Source organism: Pezoporus flaviventris, unplaced genomic scaffold (genome assembly GCF_033815535.1).
Source record: "Pezoporus flaviventris isolate CSIRO_AGI_PZ_B2104156 unplaced genomic scaffold, CSIRO_AGI_Pfla_v1 ptg000007l, whole genome shotgun sequence".
Lineage (NCBI taxonomy): Eukaryota > Metazoa > Chordata > Aves > Psittaciformes > Psittacidae > Pezoporus > Pezoporus flaviventris.
The window spans coordinates 29,263,708-29,282,219 of record NW_026892555.1 but is presented as its reverse complement, the minus strand read 5'-3'; the positions used below and the strand labels follow the sequence as shown (position 1 = coordinate 29,282,219).

Genomic DNA, 18,512 nt, shown 5'->3' with positions numbered 1-18,512 from the left:
GGTCTCCTGCAGCCTAGGGAGGAAGGTAAAACAAGGTTACGCACTTGAATGCTCTCCCACTCTTTCCAGCCTCTCGGCAATCCTCCTTCTGAGAAAGCTTCTCATCAATGCCACTCCTTAATTGGCCCGAGAGCCCCACTTTAAACAAAGCTCTCGTCTCCCACAGGGCCAACTCTTTCTGCTATTCTGGCAGAGCTAAATCCAGACAAGGATGTGCCATTTACCACTGCAAGCATACTACAAATTCAAACATACAGGGAAGAAGTAAGGTACTTCCAGGAAAAGTCAGTGGTGTTCTGCAGGTAGAGATTTGCAGGTAGCATGAACTGCATTTGGAGAAAAGATATCTATGTGTCAGCCTGCTGGGTTTTTACTTAAAGAAAAAGTGTGAGACACCAGTAGTATAGTTCAGTAACAAATACAGGATCCATAGAAGCCCTTGGGTAGATTCTGTTCTAACGCACTGAATGTGAGTTAATCAGACTTTTGTTAGGTACAAAACTTTGCTCCAGAGCTTTAGGACAGATAAAGATCTCATGAGATTCCGCATTTTTAAAGGTGATCACTTTTTAATGTCAATACAAATAAGTAGGAGTATTCAGGGGCAGTACAGCTTTAACCTCCTCTTCTGCAGTAACCCCAGTGCGTTCGCTGTCTGCCCACACACTGCAGGTGAGTAAAAGTGACATGCAAAATGAATCGCATGTTCTCCTTCCCTCGACTGTTACTCTGAGGCACTGTGGTTCTTTATTTACTCAGCCAGTGTAACAAGTATGCCATAGTATTCAAGAAAAAAAAGTAAGTACAAATGCCCACAGCAGGACTAAGTAGCAATCGTTTGACATCTCCCATGATACCCAGAGGCATAGAATTCCCCACTGATATATATCAGACAAGCATGTAATTTAAAATACTTTGCTCTTTCTCTTTTATTTAGCCACAACACAAATACAAGAGCAGTCAAACCCTGTCCAGTGGAACTCGCTAGATAAACCTGTTCAGATTAAGATTCTTATGAAATCAACCAAAATATGGATGTACATGCACACACATTCACACACACAAGAACGCAGCAGAGCACTTACAAAATGAGGGGTGGCACTGACCCGCACCTAAAAGCGGATCACCACAGAAAAATCAATAGCTTAGGATGTATCTGTTAAGTAACAAGGCTGTGCACTCAACAGGTTCCTGCTGTACTACTCCATTAGCTATTTAAATACCAGCATCACCCACTTCAGGTGCAAGTCTGAAGCTCACACAGGGGAAGGAGCCTGACCTCAGCTACCCAAGAATACAGGGCAATAGAACAATCACTCCCCACTGTGAGAATCTGGCCCTATGAAATGAATAAACATATCTCCAGCTCCGGCTGGAAGACTACTGCAGGTGACAACTTTCCTCCCTCTCCCTCTTCACTTCCCCAGCAACTAAACCCACCACCACACAGCATGTAATTTGGCTTGTTTACCCTCCCCACTCTAGAGTCTGCTCATACTGCTCCTTTCGGTGGAAGAAATAATGTTACAGATGTGAGAAACTGTCCACTAGGGAACAGAGTAAGACCAAACCACTGCAGAAGAAATAGAAATTGAGCTCTTAGATAAAAGCTGGTCCAATTGATTTGTCAATGCTCTGCTCAGAAACGTAAGACTCAAATATAGTTTACAAAAAGAGTAATTCTTTATAGAACATCTCAATGTCAAAACACAAAACCACAGCTCGTTAGCACTGAGAAGAGTGGTCTTGAGAAAATGAACAAGCTGCTGCTAACAATTCTAGGTGACAGATCTTCACAAAAAGGCAGTCCGATGTACTCAGGAAAAATGAAACATTTGAAACAAACTGTTTACAAAAGTGATTTAAATCCTCAGCACAGATCTAACACAAGTGTTAACAACCACTATTGTAATTTTATTTTTGCACAACTTTAGCAACCATTAAAAAAAAAAAAATCCTAACAAAATTGCTAATACAAAAATGTAGGGAATAAAAAAGAAAAAAACCAAAGAGCTAGTTTTCAGACAAAGTTAGTTAAGGTGAAGCTGTACCTTTGTCCCAGTTATTAAGAACTTCAACTTTAACCATAGCATAACCCAGCTCAGCTAGGCTTGTAGGCTTCCCCACCCTCACTAAAGAGTTAGTTCTTAGAAGGCTCCAATCTCAGTCCCCCATGGTCTGTATGGTTTGCTAAGGGCTCCTGACTGCGTTGGTGTAGACGGGCTCAGCACGTTGGGGGACAGCAGATGGAAGGAGCCAAACGAAAAAGGGAACGCAGACAGAGATGCCATGGAGGAGAGGAGAGGAGGAGACAGTTTGGTAGTAGATGTGACCACAGGGAGCACTGGTCCAACGCTGCCATTTGGGGGCACTCTGAGTGAGGAAGTTTCAGCATGGGGGGCAGCAATTCTGGTCTGGGGATGTGGTTCTGCGGAAGACGCTGTAGTACTGGTATTACCGTGCCCATTTTGAGCCAGCAGAAATGGGTGAGATAAGTGAGGATGATGTCCAAAGGCACTGCCCCAAGGAATGTGTCCAATGCCAGTGTGTGCAGTACTTGCTGCTTCCCGCTGAGAGGCATAGTTGTTGAGATGAGACACGAGGCGAACTCGCAGAGGATCAGAGGCGTCCAGACCCTCTATAATGCTCAGGTATCGAGCAACTTCAGCCAGGCACTCTCGAAAGCCCAGACTCCGATAGTCCATAGCCAAAGCATGAGCATCAAAATAACCTAAGAGAACAAAGAATGGAGTCTCAAGATGCTGTTTTCTAGTCGCTGTCTGCATGCAGCCTCCCCACTCCACCCTCCCCTATAAGCATATTTCACTTGGATATGGTTAGTATTCTCAACCATAGATTAGTTGCCAAGCTCCTTTTTTTTCCCCCTTCTTTTCTGTCTAACAAGCTTTTCTTTTATATCTGTGCTGTGATGCTGCAAGTCCCAAGACCAGTCACAGACTGCCATTTTCAAACTGGAATTGCACACTGCAGTGAAGGAAAGTACTTTTGTTCTTTCCATGTCTCCTCCAGTGCAAGCAAAACCACAGTGCAGTGAAATCCATTAGAAACACAAGTCCTAACTTAACAGAAGGGAATTAGGCAGACAACGTACTTTTTCCCTAAAAGTGCATTTCATCGTTTATGCCAATTCTTTTCACTACTTATTTCAGCCTGTATTTCTTTCTAGTTTCTGTTCTGAACTTTCTAAAAGTTAGAGAAACAAGCACTTGACAACAACAAAAACTCTTGAGTTTTCCAAGTTGCCAAAAGCCTTCTAGCAGTACAGACGCATCAGTAGAGACTTGTAGTTTCTCCCCTAGAACCTAGAGCTCGCTTCAGTGCTAGTGATGCCACAAATCTTGCCAAGTAGAAGAAAGTCCCAAATTCCTGATGAAACCTAAGAGTTTACATTCACTTTCTCCATGCACTCCCACAGCACTCCTCACACCCCATGCTGCGAAACGCACTTCTCTCACAGCAGCCTCCCTGCAGAGCTGCTCACCTACTGTCAGGCACTTTACCTTTCCCTCCTGCTGTATGCAGCATTTTCAGGTGATCAACAGTCATCTGCAGAATCTCAGCTTTTTCCAGCTTGGCCGATCCCTAGGAGAGAAAGGGAAGCACGACGCGGTTTAGACAGATCCAGAAATGTTAAAGAGGGGTGACCCTTCCTCCCGGGAACAGCAGAGAGGCAGAGCGGAGGACCACAGAGCGCTACCTGCTTCTCAAAGGCGCTGGGCACCAGCCTCCTCAGCTCGGATAGGCTGTTGTTGATGCGATCGCGGCGGCGCTTCTCGATGATCTAGGGCAGAAAGCAGAGGGTCAGGGGCGGGCGGCCGGGACTGAGGGGTAACCGGGGCTGAGGGGGGAAGACACTCACCCCTCGGCGTCTCTTCCTGGCCAGGATCTGCGAGGTGGTGGAGGGAGACATGGAGCCCGCCGCCGAGCTCAGGTTCCTGCAGGGAATAGCGGACACCGATCACCACAAGCACCGCCACCGCGGGGAAGGGGGCCGCGGGGTGCCGGTGCTCCGCGGGGCTGAGGAGAGGGCAGGGGCCGCCTCACGCTCACCCATTCTCGTCCGCGCTCTCCTTCTCCACCTCGATGGCCTCGTCCAGCTCCTCGCTGTCTGAGGAGCTGTACTCGGGGTGCGCCCGCTTCATGGCTATGGCGGCGGTCACGGCGGTGGTCACGGCGGTGGTCACAGCGGGACGCGGGCGGCCGTCGGGGAGGCGGCGTGCGCTGCGCGGGAGGAGGGCGCCCAGCGCGCGACCCGCGCCTCGTCCGGCGCCCGTCTCCCCCATGGCGTTCCCACGGCTCGCCTCTTACCCGCCGAGGGGAGGGCGGGCGGGCGGGCCGGCGGGCCCGGCCAGGCAGGGTAGGGCAGGGTAGGGCAGGGTAGGGCAGGGCAGGGCAGGGCAGGAGGCTGCCGGGCGGGCAGGAGGCAGTAGCCGGTCAGGCTGCCTGGCAAAGCACGCCCGCCACCGCCCACCGCCCAGCACCACCACGCGCGGCCCCGCCACCCCCATTGGCAGCCGGCGCCCCGGCCTCAGCCAATTGCCGCGGGCCAGTGGCTGAGCCCCGCCCCCTCGGCTGGGAGCGGGGCGGGGGGGGGGGGCAGTGTTGGCGCGGCCGCGCGCCGCCGGCCGTGGGAAAGTGGAGCGGGGTGCGGCGGGCGGCGGCGCTTCGGCGCGGGGAGGCGCGCGGCAGCGGCGGGTGCCGCGTGCGGGCCTCAGCGCGGGGCGGGGGGAGCAGGAGAGGGAGGGGTGGGATAGGGATGGAGGTGGGGAGGGGGATGGGGGGGGTGGCACGTCCGCGGCTGGGAACGGAGCTGTGCCGGTACGCAGGGCAAAGCCGGGGCGCCCGCCGGGCTGCCCCCAGCCCTCCCGCCCCGGTATCCCGAGCCCTGCGTGTCACTGACACCGAGCGGAGGCCGGCGTGGCGTCGGAGCGGCTCCCAGAGACCCCGACGTGCTGCATGAGGAGAAGGGGAAGCCTGCGCTGGAGCTGCTCGCCCCTCGCCCTCCTTCGAAAAGATGTGTTAAATGGGAGGGCTAAAGCCCCAAAGTTGAGGAGGGTTAAACTTCGGGGTTTTAACATTGCAAGGGAAATCAAGGCGTCCCTCTTGCCTGTGCCTTTCTAACCTGCCAGCCAAATCCTTTCCGTGTCTCCCACCCTCCCTGTATTTTCGGGGCGGGGAGAAGCAGGAGCAGCTTTTACGAGTCGAAAGCAAACAACGGGCTTTGCTGTGCAGTGGCTGGCCAGGAAGAAGGGGTGACAAGACAGGTTAGCGTCGTCTGCAGTGTGTGCAGAGCTCAGGCTGGTGCGCTCGCAGTGCGCACACGCTGCTTTGCACCGAACGAGGGGGCCCTGAGTCCTGCTGCCGGTTGCCCCCGAATTGCCGTGTTCCCCTGCACAAGTGCTCGTTATTCTGCCAGCTTTCTCATGCTCAGGTACTGGCAAAATGGGACAGGTGAAATGAGGGTGTACTCTTTGAGGTGGTTTCATACTAATTAAGTTTTCATTTAAATGAAGCCTTTCAACTGAGGCTACTTTTCCAAGCTGATTCTTTTGTATTTTGCAATTGGAGGGGCTGGAGAATAACCAAGGTGTGCACAGCGTGACAGGGAAGAATTGATGAACTCAGATCTGCCCATTTCCCCATATTGAAATAGCTGCCTTCAACCTCCTGCTTCTTTAGGTAAAAGTTCCTGCCACAGAGTTGATCCAGATTTCATGGAGTTGCCCGTATTTTTGCAAAGCATCCCTGGTGGGGAAAAAAAAAAAATGGAAGCAAGGACCAGGCTAAAGGCAGTAAAAGAGCTCCAGTTAGCAAGATAGAAACAGTCCTGCAGCCTCCTCTGAGAAGCTAACAGAAGGCGATAGAAATATTCTGTTCCCACATTACATTTTTCATAAATCTATGCTTTCTTCAGTGCTATGATTAAGCTTGTGTCACCACTTCTATTACATCCACATTTACAGCTTCTATAGTTTAGTTGTGAAGTATCTCAGCCTGCACCATTTGCTATTCCAGGAGCAAAGGCCAGGTCAGTGGAAGATGCAGTGACAAATTTTTTTGGCCTGCAGACCACAGATCTGTCTTCTCCCATCCAGACACGTATATGTCTTTTTCCTACTACAGGGGAAAAAAAAAATTGTAAAAGAAGTTACTTGGCATTAAGCATTCACTGCTTGTGAGTAGAGGTCTGGCCACCCAGGTTCCCAGCAGTCAGATCCTGCCTCCCATCCTTGGCTCTGTGAGCCACTGGGGCCAGGCAGCCTTCAAAGGTGCTTTCGGAGCTTGTGAAGACACTGACTTCTCCAAACGATTTACAGGAAGAAGCATGTAGAAGTGTGGCTGGGCCTCAGTGTGAACAGTTGCAGTTGGCCATCAGCAGCCATGGGAAGATAAGGAATGTTTGCCCATGTGTGGTTCAGTCTTCCCACCTGGCACTTAGGAGGAGCAGGCAACCAAACCAGATTTAAATTACTCTTGTGCTTCTCTGGTACTGAGCAGGGCCTGATCCTCAGCGTTGGTCTAATTGTTAACAGTGGCCCAAAGGGAAGTTTTATTAGCAGAAATTACCAATACGTTGAGATGGTGCTGTCTTGCTCCAATCTCACCAGAAGGGCAGACAGGAGAGCAGCCCTTTGCTCCCCAAAGTCCAAGGAAATTAGAATAACAGTGTACAAGAAGATTGGCACTTCTAAAAACAGCTTAATTTCAGGCCCCACACATATACCTTCATAGCAGTGAGGCAATGAACCTTAGGAGATGACAGACTTCTCCCCTGTCCCCTACACTGCCACAGTGCCTCCCTTCTCCTTGCTTCACACTGGAGCACAGGCATATTCTTACCTTCTACATGCCTACCTCTCTACAGCCATGCCAGTGCCTCAATGACCCCCTCCAAACACTTTGTCCCACACCCCTTCCTACCATACACACCATCATGCTTGCCTCCCTTCTGCTTCTCTGTCTCTTCCAGGTCTGGCAAAACTCAGTGCTTCCAGATCCAGGCACTGCAGCTCCATCTGGCCATCCCAGTGCTTGAAACAGGGATGGCAGAACAGAGTAAAGCCATCACAGTAAAGCAGAGACTCAGCTTTGAGACACTCAGAAGCTGTCGGTTGCAACTTAGAACTCGGTCCCTTAGAAGACTGTCACCTTTTGTATGCACCTCTGCTTTTCTTTGTTGAATGCCTCCTACGGTGATTTCGGTGCTAGTCAAAGCCCCGCTGAAAGGGAGTTGTTTATTGCTGCTGCAGGCTTCCCTCCAGCAGAGACCTGCCACTGCTGACCCTTGCTCTACTGTGTGCGCTAAATTAACTCCCGTCCCCTTCCTTTAGGTCTTCTCTCCCAAGGGAGCAAGTGCTTTGAAGAGTAATCCCGTCAACCTGTCGCCCCGAGTCCCGGAAATTCACCGTTACTATGGTGACTGTGCCCAATTCAACCAGTGGCTTTGACCCTACAGCCAGGCAAAACCACCAACGCTCCCCACGACCTCTACAACTCCCCTCCCTCCCTTGTATACCAAGCTGCAGCATCAGTTCTGCAAGCAAGAAGTTACTGTGTTGATTGTTGGTTCCACTGACACAGTTCAAAATTAGTTACCACAGATGGAACGGAAGTGAACAGGAGTGACAAAAGAGTTCTTTAGACTTCTTGCATGATCTGTGAGCAGTAAATAACTGTAGATGTCATATAAATGACTGTAAATGTATTTTTGCAAGAGCTGAACACTGAAATTCGTGTCTGCACATCTCTGATAACCAGAGTTAGTTGGTTCAGAAGTTAGGTTTGAGTTCTCTCTGAACATGCTGGTCTGAAGTTCTGCAGTGCAGATACCTTTGTGCTGGAGCATCAGCTGCAGCAGCAGGACATTCACACTGACATGCATCTATAGTGATGTCCAGGTCATCAGGACATTTCTGTCTTCAAGCTGGCCAAGGATGAGGATAATTTTTACAAACAAAGTCCTTGCTGTAAGCAGAATGCCTTAGCTGCAACACTTCTGCTGCAGCGTTAGGTTTCAGCTCTCATTTTTTTGTAAGTAGCGTATAGCTAGAAATAAGGAAGACTATCGCTGTCAAGATATTAACAGCAGCAATGCAGACAGATCTCTCTTCTGAATGGCTCCAAGCAATGCAGGTAGTCTTTACATTTACATAGTCTTTGCATTGATAAGGCTTCAGCTCATCTCCAAAGCCAGACCTGGGCTATAACTGTAAAAGCCTAATTTGTGAACCCACATTCAAGCTGCTGACAGGCAAAGCTACCTCATATTCAGTCAGTCCTCTGATTGAGGGGGAGCAGGTAGATTGTCTATTTTATCACCTGGTTTCCTTTCCAATCAATTCAACCCCTTTTCTTCTTTTATGCAAGGCCTCCCTCTGAGCCAGAGCTCTTAAAGACAGCAGCTTCTTCCACTAGACATCCCTTCTTCCATTCCCAAAGCACAGTCCATCCTGTGCACTGAAGGAGGCCAACAAGCTACAGGGGAAATGAGACCAGGTCATGTTAATTAATGGCTGTCTCATAACAGATGAAAAGGGGATTGACTTGGGGTGGCACAGTGTAGAAAATTCTGGTTTCATCTGCAGCCACCTTTGCTCAGGAAAATGTCATGTCTATGTGTGTAAGAGTGTACCTTGTGTGTAAAATCACACAAGAAATTTAGTGACATCTTATTGCAGGACAGCCTCCGTCAGCACTGCCAGATGCTAGAGTGGACAGTGGCCACAGACACGGGTCACCTACAAACACCATCGCACCAAGTTGACAGTTTCACTGTACCTGAGCTGTTCATTTATGCCTGTATTCATTTCTCAGTATCACAGTTTGATCACAGTACAGTTTGCACCAGATATTGCAGAGTAAAATCCTGTTTTTCTTTTTGCAGACATCTGTTCATGCAAACCCTCTGTAGTTTGCCCAGATAGTTTTCTTCTGTTCCTGCAGTACTTTTCTCATAATTGGACTGAGGAATAATCATACAGAAACTTGCTCTGGTTTCCTGCTGTCGAAATCCTTTCAGTCCGCCAAGAAACAGCCTGACTAGCCATTTTTCCTGTTCAATTTTGCAACTTAAGTGTTCTGAGAGCAGTGTTCAAACCATGTTCTGTGTTATACAATGATGTGTGGAAGTCTCTGCTCCAAAGAGTGCCTACAGTCTGAGCCCTACTTTGAGTTGTCTTTGCCAATAAGATGAAGCTTTGAGAAAAATGTGTGTGCTTGTGAGGAAGCATAGGATAGAAAACAACTCTCAGACCTTCTGTTTCACCATGCAGATTTTATTTAAAAGTCTGCTTTTCAAGGGGAAAACATGACTTTGGGGCAAATAGAAACAATCTTTTTTCCTAAAAAGTTTCTAAGAACTCAATTTCATCATGCAAAAATAAAAATGCAAGTTGAGAATGCAACTTACATGTTGGTAAGTACAGCTTGGAATAAAGCAAATCAAAGCAATAGTTTATTGCTTTTGAAGGTACCAGCTATTGAAAGCTTTGATGACCATTGCACAGACAGGTTAAATGAAAGCAGTGGATATTACCTATCAGATGTGGTGAGTACTGACTCCTGGAAAAGTGTCTCTATTTTCTCTCAGATGATAACTTATTGATAACTTATATTCACCTCACACCTTTCTGCCATAGCATTTACCAGACACCCGCTGTCCCACAGCAATCAGCCACCTGAACAAAAGCTAGACCTGGGGAAACAACCACTGCATGAGACACCCCCAGTCACAAAGTAATGAACTGTGAGGGGATGTTTACCATGTGTGACGAGTGAGAAAGTGCCAGGGATTTTTAATTGCCACAAGGCCATCAGGGCTTTGGCTGAGGTCTCATCATGGAGATCCTGGCAAAGTAACCTGATTTTGCCTACTTCAGATAAAATAAAGACCAAGCTTGACTGGCTTGAATGTGAAACCTTATTCCAGGCAGGCAGAGTATTTGGACATTGGAGGATAGCAAAATCAAATCCTATCATCAGTTGTCTCTTCCATGACGTTATGGAATACCAGGATAAAAATAAACAACCAAAGTGCCACTCTGATTTTGCCAGAATAAAGTTACATACTGAGCCTACTTTCTGTTAGGTTCCTAAATTGTTTTTATTTCATAAATAATCTACATGTGTATCAGCATCTGACCTGAGAGTTTTTAACTCCAGACTGAGGGGTTGTAAAGCAGCTGGTTTTGGGATTCAAGCCAATTTTGAAGTGCCACAAAAACACAGTAACAAAATAACAATGACCTGTGCTGACACTGAGGGTATTTTCCTGAAAAATGCCTGATTTCAGTTTTGCTCACAGTATTTAAAAGCTGCAGCATTCTTACAGGTTTCAGAAAAGTCAAGACTTGTGAATCCTGCAGAGCTGACCGGTATAGCAGTGCAAAACTAATACCCTGTGTAGATCCACTGTTCTCAGAGCAACCTTCATTTCATCTGCTTTTAAATAAGAAAAACTATAACTAATACCCTCTTTGGGTCCACAGTTTTCAGAGTGACCTTCATTTTGTCTGCTTTTAAAGAAGAAAAATTATTCCAGGAGAAATAATTTTCTTCCAAAATAGCAGCCACCTGAAAGGTTTATTCCAGATAATCTCAGTTATATGGGAACAGGAGCTACCAAAGCAGCATGCCACGTCAGCTATAACAGTAACTTTCCATGCATACCCAGGCTTCCTTTCTGATTTATACTGCTGTAGCTGCAATAAAAATCCCTTGGGTTTACCTGTCAAAAAACCAAATGACTAGGACATGCCTTTCGATACATAACTGTCTGAGCACTGTGATGCCATGATTATGAGCTCTGTATGAGCACCTCCATGGTCAGTATTAGTGGCAGTGCTCTAAAGCAAGTACAAACAGTCACACGCTCGTAATGCTTAAACCACAGCAAATGTGTTTAATCCCACACAATAGCTCTGTTATAATATGTCTTAAAGCTGTGGTCGGCTGGAGAGGTGGTGACCACTTCTCACATATATAACGTATACCAAACATATTCAGCTTGGCAGCAAGACAAGAAGCTGGAAGTGTCACACTGGAGCCTAGCCCCCTGACAGCATGAGACATGTGCTTGTAAGCTGTCTCAAGGAGGATATTTGATTGCCCCCTTTCTTCTTCTGCCTCTCTCCCAACAAAAGTGGAGTGACCTCCTCCATGACCTGGCAAGTGCTGAAATTCCCCAAACACATTTTTCTGTTGTGCCCAAGCACTGAACAAAAGGAAACGGAGCAGCCTCTATATACTTGAAGTATGGAATGAAAGCAATAGCTGGCTCTTGCTCATCCTGCAAATGCAGACCTTCACCTCCTGGTCTGCATGGTTTGCACCTCCCACGTTTATCTGCTGTATCCTCGGCAGCTCTTGGGGATTTATACACTTTATTTATTTATACCTTTATTTATTTATTTGGAGCCGGGCAGAGTGGGGGGTGGGTGGGGGAAGGCGGGGGGGGGGGTGGGGGGGTGTCTATGTAATTGCAGTTTACACTGCGTTCCCACGCTACTATTGTTTGTGGCTTTATTTCCTATTCCCATCACGTGTGCTAATTAGTTGGAGCTGCTGGCTAGCTGGGAGGCGTGTGTCTGGACTAAAAGCAGAAAGATCACTTCCCGGAGGGATCTAGGCAATCTGAACAATTCTTTGCTTTACTTTCAGCCCTCTCCCTCCCCCTGGCTTTACCACTTAGGGAAGAGAGAAGAAGTGCTGATTGTCAAATGCTAGCAATGGAAAAGGCACAGATTTTCTTTTCTGAAAAGGAGCAGCTCACAGAGTCAAAGAAAATCAGGCTGGAAAGAACATCTCATCTGTGTTTAAAAACCTGATTTTTTTTTTTTTTTCCCTCAAGAAGTCCCCGACGTCTTTCTGTTGTGGCTAAGAAGGTGAAAGCAGCATTTTAAAAAATCCTCAGGTTATTTTTGCCTGCCCTTAGGAAATGAGTCAGATTTTTATGGCAAGGCTAAAGCTAGCTCATGCCATGGCTTGCAAAACAAAATGAGACCCAGAGAGAGAGAGAGAGAGAATTACCTGAGTCATGGCATTCGCTTATTAGTGCAGGCGTCAGGCAGCAAGGCCAAGTCACGTGGCAAGACCAAGTACCTGTGCATGGATCAGGTTTTAGACTCAATGTTTCATTTGATTTAGGGTGCTGTGGTTTTTTCTTTTAGATCTCCACTTAAATCCTCCTACCCATAAACCTGGTGCTTTCCAAACACCAAGCACACCAGACCCTCCTCAGATTGGGCAGGCAAAAGGCAGCCCACACAGGCACAGGATGGAGCCCATCCAGTGGGAGCTGCTAGGGTCCCACTGACCCCTGGTGTCACATCAGTGGCTTTGGCTGAAACCCATCCTTCTCTTGCAGCCAGCAAGCCCTGGGGCTGTGCTCAGGCATTAATAGTCCTTTCCCTGCTGGTCTAGAGTGACCCTCTGTGTTCTACAGTTTCACAGGATGGGGAAAAAAGTGGGGGGCTAAGAGTATGCAAGCAAAGACAAGTGCTGCAGCTGCACAGGGAGGGGGCTCCTGCAGCCAGTGAACTCCAGAGAGTCATAGCTCGTGCTCTTCACATTTCAATCCTGGGCAACTGGTTTGAGTGTCTAATGCCTGCATCAGCATCAGGGTCAGGCCCAGCAAAGGCACAGGCATGCTCAGGAGGAGGCAGGTCTTAACCTATTACATTGGAGGGGAAGTGCCAAGCACTCACCCAGAAACAGGAGAAGGTCTAAGGCTTCATTTGATTCTCTTTCACCACACACAAGCTCATGAAAGCAGAGGTTTGCTGCTAATAACTCTAGTCAGGCTCAGTGCAAGTACAGCCTGTGCTCTACAGCTCCAGTAATGTCTAAGGAAAAGCCTAGAGAAATGGCTCAGCTGCCGTGCTGCTGTGGGATTGCAGCTAGAAAAAAAAAAAAGGCTAAATTTCCATCCTCTGGGAAATTCCAATATTTTTGTTTTGTTTTGTTTTGTTTTTATTTTCACTTGGGTCGGGGAAAATTGAAGTATCTTCAGTCTGTTTGGTTTGGGGTTTTCCTGTCCTTTCTGTGGGGAAAACAAGTCCCAGGTTTTGGAAACAGTGAAACACTTCCCTGTGAGTCAGCTCAGCTTTATAGGGCATCTCTTTGAGTGTCACATTAATACTTGGACATTGTCATTTATGTCATCCCCCAGCCCTGTTTTTTCTTTCTGGGTTACCTGTCTCACGATAACCTCCTCAGCTTGGAGTACAGGAAAATACTTTGAACTACTGAAGGTACAGACTGGCCCAGAGCAAGGCTGGATAGTTTTCCTGCCATGGGAAGAAGTGTCTTTCAGAGTCACTATGCAAGGCTTCAGAGCTGGCATCCTCATACCACCCTGCACATCCTGCTTTCTCTTCGTAACATCTTTTGCCACTTAGAGACACTTCACGTCCATACGGTAGCTCCAATCACTTTGGTAGGTAAATTGGGGAAATATTTGCAGTCTAGCTTTCAATGAGATAAGGAGCTAGAATTTCAGGAGAGATGTGATCAAGTAGCTGGTGCCCCAGCCCTCTGCAGATGAGCAGGCATGGTCTGCCTTGGAGTCAGGGTCATCCACCATGAATGCGGAGAAGCTTAATGAGGTGAAGACCTGCAGAGCCCTCCCTGCATCACAACCTGCTTTACTCAGGAAACAGGTGGCCAGCGAGGAAGGCACCCTATAGAAATATGGAGGACATTTGTATCTGGATCGTTAACTTCATTATTTCCATCAAATAACCCCAGGCTTGGCTTATATTGGTTTATACCTTTGTCAGTCATGACAAGCAAATACGCCTGAGCAGTGCCCTGTTAGATCTTTCTTTTCATGGTGGAAAGCATCCCTCTCCTTGGAAATGAATGCTCTGTTACTGAGGGGAAAGCCGTGCTTTAATGTATCCCTAAGAGTCAATGGAGTTTGCAGCTTTTAGCAACTGTGGTCTTCCACTGGCCTTAAACATTACAACTTGTTATTAATTATTTATTTTATAATACAACTCACAAACTGTTGTAGCCACTGAGTTCCCAGACATTTTGCTAATCAAGCAGAATTGCACTGCAGGGATTGTTGAGTGTTCTGTTCTGATATCTTCTAAGGATTTGTGAGGACCACCAACATCTTTGCACAAAGCAACCTGAACCAAAGGAAAAATAATCTAGCAAAGCAACTCTGTGCACTATAATAATTACAAAACTTCATCAGGACTTAATCTAGTTAATGATTTTTTAGTTCTTGCAACTCATTATTTATATTTAGAAATTAAAAAGCTACAGCAAGGACAAAAAACCCAGCCCATCAGTGAGTCATTCGAAAGCTCTCTGTTCTTTTTCCTGTTTTCTCACTGAATATGGAAAGCAGCTCACGATTTCTGTCCTGATATGCAAAGCCTATTGGCGACTGGTTTAGCTGCCTGAGGGAGCTTCACACAGACTTCATGGCCACAGCTGCCTAAAACAACCATTGCAATGGAACAACATAGTTCCAGATAAAAGAGAGGCTTCTGGGTGCATTGGTCACGGTAATTGCAAAATGCTGTGTGAAGATGTCCACCCCATTTGGAACTACAAATTAAGTGAATGACCTAATTTCAACTTTCTCTGTGTGTGTGTCCTGGTACAGTATACTTGGTTACACACAGAAATTTAAAAAACGGTGCTTTTCCATGGTCAGCAGAATGAATCAAACCTAAGGAGTGATGCTCTACATCCTGATACTGACCCACTATGTATACCTGCCAGCTGGCTCCACAGTGCTGCTGCCCGTACCCACAGGCTGGCACTTGGACAGGGGGCAGACTGTGCTGCCGTGGGCATGAAGACTTGGGCATGCTGACTACCTAGATTGACTCCACTGGCATGACCAATGTAAGACTAATCTAGGTCCCTCTTCTTCTCCAGTTTTGCATAAAACAGGTAGGATCTTCATTAGTTTGAATCTGCCATTTGTCAAATGGCGGGTGTTGGCCAACAGTCTTCAGTGTTACTTGAGTAGGGAGTGACTGATCATTAGACAGATAAACAGCAGCACAGATAAATGAGATGGTTGCCAAAGCTTGCTTACCAAAAGAAATTCATTTTAAAAGAGCCTCTTTTGACTACTGAAATGTTTCCCCTGGATTAGGAGGAAGAAATTATCTCTGTCCTTAGATGTAGTAGTAGCGACAATATTGCTGTAGCCCTGATGGTTTAAATAAATGAGATGCAGGCTTTTTAGGAAGAGTCAATATCTTTAGATCTAAGGTTTATGTACCAAGTTTATCCACTTTCTCAGCTATATCACCTGGTCTAGTAAAAGATACTCTCCTTCTTTGCAAACTTTTCCTCTCTTAAGGATTTGTAAGACTCTTAGACACTGGAGTAATGGGCCTCAGAGTAGGTACACGGATTAGATAGTTAATCAGTCACTCACAGATTGTTTCTGAGATAGGAGAGCTTTCATATGCTCTCTTGAACATTTCCCAGGATTGTAATAACTGAGAATGGAGGATGGTTTCAGTACTGCATTTACAACTACAGGAATGTAGAGCCCACCTTTAACTTGAAAATATTTGTGTAAAGCATTCAGGCAATATAAAGGAAACTGATTACTTTATACCAGGTGGATTACAGCAGACCAATATTGACTTCAGATTTTGGTTGTCAGCAACATTTATTTTACTCAAGGTAAACATTGACTGTGGCACAGCCAAGGCCAGTATTTACTTTGGAGGAATATCAATCTTGTGGCTCAAAACTGGAAGTCGATATCTTCATTGTTATACTTTTTCATAAATACTGGGGGTGGGGGAGCTTTGGAATGGGAAACATATATATACATAATTTAAGAGAGTAGTTCTGATTCAGTGAAGAAAAAAGAAAATATGGAAAGAAGGTTGTTACCTTGGACCAGTAAAAGACAGGAGCTGCTGAAAGGAACAACACAACTGGAATATTGTAACTCCTGGGCAAAGCTTCCCTGCATACACTGGTTGTTGACCTCTTGAAAAGTAAACAGCAAGAAATATAAGTGGTAGCTGCTGTCAGGAATGGCATAATGTATGGAACAAGAATATCTGTCCTGGCCTCCTTCGAACTGTCAGTTGATTTGGCTTAGAAGTCTTTAAGCCCTACAAAATACAATATGCCTGCTCTGTTATGGGGTGAGTTTAGAAAGCCATTGAAATTATGCTCATTGGAGTCTTTGTCACTTGAGTCTCCATAAAGAAATGCAGCATCTGAACTTAAACCAAGAGGAAGACAGGGAGTCTGGATCTGGGGCCACTAACATGGAAAATGCTCAATGCTGCATTTCACTCTGTTGGCAAAACTGTGGAGGAGGGCATTAAAATCCATAGCTATGATGTTGTCCACGAAACCTCTTGACACAGGCACACACCCACACCATATTCTTTGAGGCAATGTACAACACTTTCCCAGTTAAAGTGCTACAAGAATATAAAAATAGCCATTACCCTGCTAATGTCAGAAGTAGTCCTGTTAATTACAGAGATAGACAAAGAGCCCACAGGATCCTGTGGAGCTGGAAGAGGAGGAGTGCTCCTCAGCACAGAGCCTACGTGTAATGGCATGCAGCAGGTGCTCACAGGTAACCTCAGCTGTGAAGAACCAGCCACCATCTGGACGAGCCTACCAAGGACTGTCGCTGGTTTCCCAGAGTTTATGCCACTGGGCTGCTGCTGGTAGCAGGACAAGTTTGGTGCAGGTTAGCTAAAATGCGTATGCTTAGATAAGAAGCCAATGGACTGATTCCTAGCTAGGTATAACTTACAGCTGCTGGAGCTGAGACCTTCCTGACCTGGAGCTCAGTTCCCTCCAGATGACAAAGGTGTAACTGGAGCCAGAACTGGGTCTTTGATCCGGAAATCCACCCTTGACATGGGCAGCTCTTCCATGCAGTGCCAAAGGCTGCCTGACAAGAGCAGGTACCAGCAAAGGAGAACTATATGGCCCTGGGCTGCTTCTCATCTGCCAGCCTCATCAGAAGGCACAAGTAGCAGTGGGGACACTCACTGAGCCCACAGACGTGACAGGAGTCAGGTCTCTGCAGCAGGCCATTCACTATCTCTAGAAAATCCTCATCTGGTGGCTTACAGCTGGATTTGCCATCATCTTTGCTTGCTAGCATTAATGTTTGCCTTTCAAATGCTCTACGGACTTAACAGCTGTTGTGGTGATTGCTGCAAAGATTCAGGCTGAGCTTGTTCGAATGCTGGCCTCCTTGCTTCATGTGTTATTTGTATTTGTATGTTGTAGCCCCTCTGAAATGTAGACATCGGAGCTGAGAAAACTCATACTGGCCTTCCTGCATCTGTTCACTCCCTTTGCTTCTCTGTGCTTGTCCAACACAGGCAGGTTCTCATGTAGAAGCCTTGCTGAGGCCAATCCTATGCATGAGCAATCACAGCTCTTCAAACAGCTTTCAGGGGACTCAAATGCTGTAGAAGAGTTGCCCAAGTCATACAACAGCAATATTAGCTTATATGCATCCTTCCTTGCAGAAAGTGACTATATATTTGGGATCAGGGTCAGCCTGTTTTGAAATGACTTAATGAGATTAACTTACTGTATAAGTTAACACCAGGGTAATGTGATCACCTATTGCCTTTAACCAAGCAGCAAATTACTATTTTATTGTTTTTTCTTCTTCTTGTATTTTTATGGCTCAGTCTAGAAAGTGGAAGAATTTTTGTCTACAGAACTCTACATTTTTGAGGTAATAGATATGAATTTTGTCTCTCAATTCACATGAAAAGAATTCACTCCTGACTGATGCAAACACTAAGAGAAACACAATGGGTTTGGAACAAGATACTCCCCTGTGTGGCTACCTCAGAATACTGTAGGTGGGAACTCCAGAAAGTAATTGGAAGCAGTCCTTTCGTTACAGCATCTACAACACATAGGGTTGTTTAGGAAAAGATAGTTGCCACACAGATGAAAAACTGTCACATGCTGAAAATTCATCTGAGAGCAGCTTGTCTTGTGAAAAGCATTTGCTCTCATAGTGGCAGGAGGCTCACTTTTGGCTGAGATAATTGATAGTGTGTGTGTATTCATTTTGATCAGCTGTAACTCACAGATCTCACCTTTTTTTCCATGCAAACTTCTTCCTTTCATAGGAAGTGCTGTTTCCAAGGGTGGGACACATCCCTCCCCTTCCTGCATGTCAGGCCTTCAGCCTCAGTCTTGAAATAAATGTGGGTTCTCCCAGTGGGCTCATGTGAGGGGTAACCAGGCTATAATTGGGTCCTCTGGGAGGGTTTTACATGAAGACGGGATGAGGTCTGTGGCTTTGTCCAAGCCGAGGAGCCAAGGGAAGAAATGAAGGGGGACCCAAGAGGAGCTCCCCTCATTCTCACCTCCCATGCCAAGAAAGGCATAATGATGCATTTTGAAATGAATATTTGTCTTCTGTTCCTGCCACACAGAAATATGTCAGTCCTTGCATTTATGTAGTTTTAAGGCTTCTTTGGCTTTAGTGATATCCCTCT

At 46.5% G+C, this 18,512-nt stretch overlaps 1 protein-coding gene across 1 annotated transcript; it reads right to left on the bottom strand.

Annotated features, from left to right (window-relative positions):
• Positions 1-1,661: 1,661 nt before the first annotated feature.
• HEY1 (hes related family bHLH transcription factor with YRPW motif 1) lies at positions 1,662-4,357 on the bottom strand. Its single transcript, XM_061448243.1, has 5 exons — positions 4,072-4,357; positions 3,881-3,956; positions 3,719-3,802; positions 3,522-3,603; positions 1,662-2,731 (listed from the first exon to the last, which is right to left on the bottom strand). The coding sequence occupies exons 1-5, from the start codon at positions 4,302-4,304 to the stop codon at positions 2,148-2,150; spliced, it is 1,059 nt and encodes a 352-aa protein (XP_061304227.1). The 5' UTR covers positions 4,305-4,357; the 3' UTR covers positions 1,662-2,147.
• Between the last annotated feature and the right edge of the window lie 14,155 nt (positions 4,358-18,512).